This window comes from Morone saxatilis, unplaced genomic scaffold (assembly GCF_004916995.1).
Source record: "Morone saxatilis isolate NCDOM2014 unplaced genomic scaffold, NCSU_SB_2.0 Contig15, whole genome shotgun sequence".
NCBI classification, from domain to species: Eukaryota; Metazoa; Chordata; class Actinopteri; family Moronidae; genus Morone; species Morone saxatilis.
Window position 1 is genome coordinate 6,116,816 of NW_023339707.1, and position 8,774 is coordinate 6,125,589.

General features: G+C 40.8%; 1 protein-coding gene across 4 annotated transcripts in view; it reads right to left on the reverse strand.

The window, feature by feature from the left end:
* Positions 1 to 8,774, reverse strand: part of trim33 (tripartite motif containing 33) — a 28,096-nt gene that overhangs the window by 889 nt on the left and 18,433 nt on the right. For 2 of the 4 annotated variants that reach the window (XM_035656360.1, XM_035656358.1), the window contains 6 exons: positions 7,962 to 8,115; positions 7,273 to 7,703; positions 6,385 to 6,496; positions 6,226 to 6,300; positions 5,138 to 5,290; positions 1,714 to 1,764 (listed from right to left, as the gene is read on the reverse strand). In XM_035656360.1, coding sequence (XP_035512253.1) covers positions 1,714 to 1,764; positions 5,138 to 5,290; positions 6,226 to 6,300; positions 6,385 to 6,496; positions 7,273 to 7,703; positions 7,962 to 8,115 — 976 coding nt within the window. The remainder of the gene's footprint in view (positions 1 to 1,713; positions 1,765 to 5,137; positions 5,291 to 6,225; positions 6,301 to 6,384; positions 6,497 to 7,272; positions 7,704 to 7,961; positions 8,116 to 8,774) is intronic. The other 2 variants (XM_035656362.1, XM_035656359.1) reach the window with 1 other exon arrangement.

Consider the following 8,774-nt stretch of genomic DNA (forward strand, 5'->3'; position numbering starts at 1 on the left):
GGAGGAGGAGGAGGAGGGAGTGGGACAGGAAGAGGGTGAAGAGTGATATGGAGGAAGCAGGTGTGAGAGTACCATTGAGCAGGAGGAATAAATGAGTTGAAGCAGGGAGGAGGAAAAGGAGAATGAGGAGACAAATTAGATCAGGTTAACACAGCTGGTGGCAGGGTGGCCCTGGCTCAACCTTGCTGCAGAGATATCCTGCCGCCTGGTCCCACTGTGGCTCCATGAAGCATTTCCACAATTCAGACTCAAAATTTGGCTGGCTTCATATACTTTCACTACATTTTAAAGGGTAAATGTATCAACCAGTACGACATTTTTAAAAAGGTCAGACCAACATTAAACTTTTTGTTCTGAGTCTGAAGAAAAGCCTTCATGTCTATCCAACATCCATTGATCCAGTAACTGAGCTACAGGAAACAAGCCCTAAACCCCGGAGTTAACTCACATGAAGAGAAAGATTGTGTTATCACAGCCTGTAGTTCCTGGGTCTTGAAAAGCCTAAAACACCTAAATGAAATCTGGACTGATACTCGTGTGCAGCTTGTAACACTCAACACTAAAAGAGTACACTGAGCAGATCTCTGCAAGGTGTGTCCTGGCTGCGCTCATTTTGTTTTTACTACCTGTATTCCGGTAAGACCCGCCTCTATTCTGCCTCTGCAAAATACTAGGTAAGCCAATATTTGCCTTATGTTACAATTTAATTTAATTTAATTTAGTAATTTATTTGCGGGATCATTAGTTATCCAAGGTGACTACATGTGTTTATACCTCCAAAAGCCCTGGCTCTGCCCCCGGGTCTCTTCTGCAGAGCTCCCCGGGCTCAAGCAGCTGTCTGTCGGCCAGCAGCACAAAGTGTTTAGTAGTACTTAGTGTTTAAGAGTATTTTCAACCCCTGGGAAATCGCGAATGGGGCAAACTCCACTCATCCATTCATACGTTTATATGCGTGTATGAAGAGAGAGCTATATACGCACTCTCAGATAACTATTCTCTCACCTGACATATACTACATACATATTACACATTTTAAATGAATAGACCTCAAAGTGAAAAGACATGTGAAATTGAAACTACATGCATGAAAACAAAAATGAAAAAATATGTGTAGTGAAAGCAGAACAAATGCATGTGAGAGGCCCAGAACCAACTATGGTTGGCACAGCCCCTAATAAAATACAAAACACATCTACGTTACATTTTAGAATCAACCGTTCATGTGGTCACACTCTAACACTAAGTGCCTAAACTAGAAACGAGGAGGCTCCGACGGTATTAATGTCACCACATCGGAAATTAGAAGTGTTTACAGACACGGTTTAAAAACTGGCATAATCAGGACATTCACTCAGTTATACACATGAAAAGGGCCACACGTAGTTGTGTAACAAATGAGAGATACGATCGAACCCTGCATGCTTTCTCACATCCACACAGCACAGAATGAAGTGTGATTGTCAGTTTCACCAAATGTAACACACTGAAACATTATTAACCTGTTCAGGCCGTCCAGACACCCTGTAACCTACCACACTTCATTAAGATTAAATGCAAAAGAAATGTATATGCATAATTATCATAGTATGAAACTGCATGACTGCCCGGTTCTGCTGCTCATGCAATCTCTATGTGAAGACGAAGGGCAAAAACATTTCTTGGAGCCTCAGTGGGAGGGAACAGGACATCTGTGCTCTATTTGAAACGGCTTACCTGCGTATTAATCTGTTTCTCCTCATCATAAACCTGGATTATTCGAGACATCTAAAAAGGGGCAATGACATTACAACAAACACAGTCAAGCAGCAGGGGGGGGAAGAAAAGATTTCACAGCACAGGCAGGTTAGATAAAAACAGATCAGAAATCTGTTTACAGCCTACTGTGCTCAAGCCTACATCACCAAGTGGTTACTGCAGAAATTAACAGCAAGTCAAGTCTGCACTCAGTCTTAGATCTTCTTAGGTCCATTTAATCTAAACTAGTTTTAGTTCATCTCTAGTTTATAAATCCATCTAGCTCAAAATGGTGGTACATACAATGTGCTTTATTTTTTTACATTTACAATTTTATCAAATGCAATACTATCTTTGAAATTTCAATAACTTACTTATATGTAAATAAATGCATTATTTAGGGTCCTATATGATGATATTATGTGTCAATAATGTTGGAATGAAACCATCACATATAGCTGTAGCTGACTGAAATGTATTCATGAAGAAAGTATTCTCAGGGAATTCTATTAACATTATCAGAGCCTCAATTAACCAGCACTTTAAGTACAGCGGCTCTCCAAAGCTCCTCATCATCACTTCTAAAGCCTTCTGACACTTCAATAACGGTTTTAAAAAAATACTATAAATGGTATTTGTTTTGTCTATCCAACTGCGATTTACATTCGGGTTATTACCTACTGAACACTGACTAATTGCAAGACAGGCAGACCGGTAGCTGTCCCAAATGTCTGAAGGTACTTTCCTTCAGGCCTTTGGTGTTGCAAGATGCAACAATGAAAAGTGCTTCAATCTATCTTAAAAATCTAGACCTTTATATTTGTTGCCATGGGTGGTGCTCTATGTTACCTGAATAGCAATAGAATGAGCAATTGCGCTCTAATTAATGACTTCCAAATGTTCTAAGGGAAGGGACTTGAGAAATCCAATTACATTACAATGACGATGTTGTCAAGCAAGCTAAAATGACACCGCTGTATTGTGCATTACCAACAACCATCTCAAGTGAGATCCCTGCTTGCTGTTAATTTTACTTAAATAATAACATTCTATGTATGGTGAGGTTGTCCTGCAAGGCTCAAAGCGTTTATGATCAACATAAGCCCAATGAAGTGATGTCTCAGGGTAGTCTGGGTCCAGACATTGCTCACTTCTTGATAAAACAGAAGCTCGCTCATGTGGTTGTAATACATGATAATATATACTTTATAGTAGACCAATATCAAGGAGGACTGTGTTCCATTACACACAGATGGTACATGATATCATCAGCAATTAAACTGATACCCACACCAGCATCCAAATGTAAAGAACCAGATGAAATAAACACATTCAATTACATCATTCCCCCATAGAAGAATATTCTTACAGATCAAGTGAAATAATAAAGTGACCACAACCATCCATTAAAATTCAAACTTGTGATTTATCATTGTGATGCAGACAGTGTTAACAGGGTTCAGACAGTGTTCCAACAGCCAGTGTTAGTAGGTGTACAAACCTGAATGCACACTGCAGGCCGTACGCACCACTTCCTTTTCCAGTGTCAGGCTGTCTTCACATAACGTTAGACTAATATATTGGTTTGCAAACTCTGTGTGTGAATTATGATGCTGAACACTGACATATGAACATTATTTCATCGATTATTTCATTGTTCACTCACATTTTTGTAAATGAATTCATTTTAAAAGGCCTGCAGGGCTCCAGGGTTACTTTTCCACTGGTAGGACTGGTACTACCAGCATTCTCAGTTGGTCGCACCCCTTTCTTGGGGGGTACAGCCTGGTATTAAAATGACCTTGCATGCTGATGAATAGATGGTGACAAAATCCCTGCCACTGAAACTGAACCTTAAGTAGTTCTTCATCCAGACGTAATGAATTAAATCTTTACCGCTATAACATTACTATTGATAAAGGTTTACGAATTCATGCTGAAACTTGCCAAGTTATAGCTGGTTCCTTCCCAATGGCGTTACAAAGACTAACTAGCTGAGGCCTTGTTAGGTAAACAATTGACAGCATGAATAATTGACAGAGCTTCCAGGTCTGTGAAATAAAACCAATGCAGAAGTGTCTTAAACTTGCATTCTATGTAATGGCCAGCAGGGGGCAGATCCATTGGCTGCAATAAAAACCGATACCATGCAGTCTTACGGAGAAATTACCCGACTTCTCACTTGATTTAGTGGCTCAGTAAACAGTTTCCGAACGAGTTTATGGTCTCAATCGCTAGTTTTCAAACATTATGATGTTAATTTTTTTATTTTAGAGTAAAATAGACAATAAAGCAGATTATAATATATAATAATAATAATATAATTTTCATTCTCAGTGAGTCCGTCCAGCACACCACACGAAACTTAAATCTAACTGTTAAACTAGCCAGTGCTGATCAAATAAAAATTTCTCACCTATTTCTCACCTAAAATAGTTAGCACAATAGTTAAAAACAGGGTATCGTTTATCTGTAATAGAAGAACGTGTGACCAGGCGAGTTGCCATTGTTTCCTGCTACGGACGAGTCTAAACTGCACAGCCAATAGTCATATTCACTGGCTCCGACAAACTTCAATGGTGATGGCCATAATGCAAAGCTCGAGGCTTTAAATCGGTACTCCACAAACCAAAGGGTGAGGTCACGATAGGCTATAACCAGCACTGTTAAGAGAGAAGGTTAACCATAACCCTTTCTTTACATGGCTCTGGGTACAATAACGTAGTGTTAACCGTTCCTGCAGTAGCTCCCAGGCAGTCAGGAATCACAGAGGACACTTTGATTTCCTCCAGGACCAAAGTCAAACATGACAACAGAACTAATGCCCTTTACTTTTACCCAGCAGCTGAAAGGAAGACACAGGAACATCTTGGATACAGAGGAGCTGTGTTTACTCATGTGCAAACTGTAACCTACATTTGCACAAGTGCATTTACTACCACTAGACAACTTCACTGCTAACCTTTTCCTCTGCTCCGCTCATATTCACCATCTCTTTCTGCTGCTCACACTCACTCGACCACACACTTGCTGTGCACACACGCTACGCATCGCCCCGTTCCTTAAAAGAAAACTAGCTACTTTTTTAACAGTAGTCATCAACTGTCGTTTGAACTTGTACATGTGTCCACAGGGGCTCTCCGGCTCTGCAGGGCAATGTTTCCCCCTGAGTGGGCAAAACTCATACACTCCCAACAAATGGTCGCAGTCTGGAGCCCTGGGCATAGGGTGTTAGTTTAGCATGAAACTGGTCAACTGATTCAATCCAGGCAATTTAATTAGCTGCTGGTCATTTAAACTTCAACTCATATCAGTCTAACCCTTGTCTGCATGCACACACACACACATACACACACAAGCAGATGCTATTCCCCAAAGCATGCTCAAGACTCATGCTGCTCACCTCATTGTACTTTGCACAGTTTTGGAAGACCAGTCGCATATCGGACACAAACTCTTGGATGGACTGGTAGAAGTGGGAGCTCCGTAACTGCAGCTTCTTCTTCACCTTCTTCAGGTCCATGGGCTGCTTGATAATCTTGTAGTAGTTCGGCACCTGGTTGAACAAAAGTGGGTAAGAAAACTACTTTAGAAGATGGCGAAAAGTTTTGATTACTCATTAATACTCATTCCACCGAGATGCACCACAGAGCGGCACAGGATTAGTCGGATAGTCGCAGAAAGCAATAACAACATGGACCTTTTTCTCTTGTCACTTACTGGTGCATATTCTAACCGTGGCTGCTGCCACTAGCTACTTAGTAGTTCTATTAGCTGACTCTACCTGGACAGGGAGCTCAAAGGACAAGAGGAGTTTAAACACTGCTAGTGTAGGAGCGGAGTGGAGCTGGAATAAGCAGGACTATGACTCTAAGGATGAATACACGGCGGGTTCAGGCAGCGACAGGAGAGGCATGAAATGGAGGAAGAGGAGTTGGAAGTTAATTTTCTGCGGTTTGAAAGAGACGTGTGATGTTATACTGTGTTTAAATAAATTAACTAAATTCAGAATCATTACCTCAACATCAAACACATTTCCACTTGCCAAAAGCATGTGGTAAATACTGCAAATATAATTTTCCTTTCAACCGCCTTGAAAACTCATTAATCAGACGTGATTATTATTGTCAGGTACCTGCGTTGCCAACATTAGGGCTGTATGAAATGATGTTTATTTGTACAGCTCTTCATCACAAGCATGTCTCAAATGATTTTATGAGTTCATGAAATAATGAGCCTGCCGATAGCTAACTAATCAATTATTAACCACAGAACAAATGATACAATACAGTATACATCACAAAAAAAGTCTCCAATCTCCAAAAAACTCCAAAACCAAAGGTTAGTTGTCTCCACAGTGAAGTAAACAGTGTATTTGTAATTCCAAATAGCAACCATGTCTAATTCAAACATTTCTGTCACTGTGTGCAATCTATGGGCAGAACAGCAACAAAGATGAGAGCAGATGTGGACGTATGTAGAGCTACTTACAGAGCTAGGAACAGGATCCCTGAAGCCCACGCTGAGCTCGTGACAGAAGATGTGCAGCAGGAGACGTTCACATCTCTGCGGAGAGAGGAGGAGGAGAGAGAATTAGTTGCCTCGTACTAATCCTGAAGAGGCCTTTGAGGGTGCTGTGACTGTACTGACCCTTTGGTCCTCAGGACTCAGGCCCTTCTCGCCACTGATTTTCTTGCTGTCGTCACAGTACTCTATTTCGGGGTTGTTGACACTCCGGCAAAACGTGCAGAGAAAGTCACCCCTGAGATGGAAAGAAAATTGACATGGAGGACATTGTGTTAAAGTTGTAGCAGGTAACTTTTAAATAACTTTTTGTCATATTTACTGAAACTTGAAACTTATTCCTGACAGTAGTACAAGAGACATGCTCCTCATGGAATCTATCACTCCTGAAAGAAAACAACAATCTGGGAATGACCAGTGAATCAACTATCTTTCTCGGCTCTGACTGGTTGAGTCTCACTCCCAGTGTTGGTATTTGACAATCAATTATCTCTAAGCCACCAACAAACGTCTTTCTACTTTCCTCGATTCTGATTGGTTGTTTTGTGTTCAGACCCGGTGGATTCTTGCAAATACCATTAGGAGCACTAGGGGGAGCCAGAGGAACCTGATTTTTTCACAGATTATCTGTCAGGATACAGTGAAATTATTTATATAAAAGTTACCTATTGCAGCTTTAACCTTTGTTTAATGTTTCATCTGCATAATCAACTGACAGCAGCCACAGCCAAATGTTTCAAGAAGATCCAGAACATTCAGAATAATGCAGAATGATGTAATTGTCTAAAACATGTTATGGTTTTACTGTTGCATCATTCTGCATGACTTTTCTTTTTCTATTAGCTTTTTTTTTAAAACTCTTTTTTAACTTTGTGGTTCTACTTATGTACATTTGCATGTTTCCCTAGATGTTACTGGCTTGCTCACTGAAAAAATAATCACACTGGTCATATTCTATAGTCTGCAACAGCAGTTAAACTGTGGTTTTAAAAATATACCACCTTTACCACTTACTTTGGGAAGATTTTTATGGTGGGTACATGGCATTTCATGTGGAACACTTTGGGACAGCGGTCACAACACAGCAGGTCACCGCCGTTTATACAGACAGCGCACCAGTCTTCATTGGGGTCGTCTTCTTTCCCTTCAGAATTTCCAGTTCCAGCCAACGCCCCGACCCCTTTGGTCTCTGTCCCCTTGTCTACATTTCCATTAGTGAGCGGAGCACTGGCAGTGCTCCTGCAGTTCTCCGAGGATAATGAGGTAGTGGAGGTCATAGTGGTAGCTGAAGGAGAGGAGGTGGCAGCGCTGGAGCCATTTAGTCCAGAACAAGGGGTCTCAGACTGGGGTTCTGTTTTTATGCCCTCTCCTAAAGCCTTCAGAGCATCTTGGCCTGTAGACACGCCTCCCAACACAGGGAGGGGGCTGTTCTCCGGACTGCTCATCTGGGGGAAAACACACAAAAACATCACACTTAACATTAGTTTAAGACAGCATGATAATCTTCTGAATGTGTCATATTTTCACACATATCTTACAATACTATATTTTAAGTTTAGCCCAGACGCAATGCACACAACCACTTTCAGCAGTAAGCAGTAGAACCAGCTACCAACAACCATAGTAAATACTGTAAGAGCAGTATGTCGTTATAAACCCAACAGCTTGTTTAAAAACCCATTAATGAAGAATAGTATTCATACCATGCAAGCACTCCTCCCCGCATCTTTGCCTCGCTCCGTCTTCAGAGAAGAAGCTGGACAGTTGTAGCCGTCATCTGTACCAGGCTCCTGCTTCACCCTCACCTGCTCAACCGCAGCTCCACCTCCTGGCCCTGCCCTCCCTGCAGAGCTACAGCTTAAAACACACACAAGACAAACCATGGTGACATTATTAATGCAATGGTATAAACTCATTAACAACATTAAATAATTAAACCAATTAACTACTAACTATAATTCAACTCCTTAGCGTCACTGAGACTGCATAGGGATCTTAACTGCAGTGACTTCAGTCCAAATGTCGAGCCCAAGACAAACAGTGTTTGTTTGCTTCATTTGGCCCATTTCTTTTAGAATGAATAATGCCCCAGAAAGGTAATGGTGTTTAACAAAACATATAAAGCACGACAAAACTAAACTGACACATTTTTAAAGGAGGTGTGGTGATTTCTTGTGTGAGAAAGAAGAGTATTGTGGTTACTGTTTAAAGTTAGGCAACTAAAACTTCTTTGGATGTTTAGGAAAGGTTTTAGTCATTGTTAAGTAAAAAAAAACAAAAAACAACATATCCACTCTGATAGAGAGATGACATTGGGGTCAGAACCAACACAGTCACATGACATTTTAGCAAGGAATGTCATGAAGTGCTAGCCAATGTCCTCTGTTTCTAATTTTCCAAAATTACACTCAACAAATATATACATGTTGAGTAGGTGGAATTAGCTTATGCACTCTTTGCACAAACCTATGCTGCCCTCTATTGTCTATCTTCACACACACACTCACATAAAAACA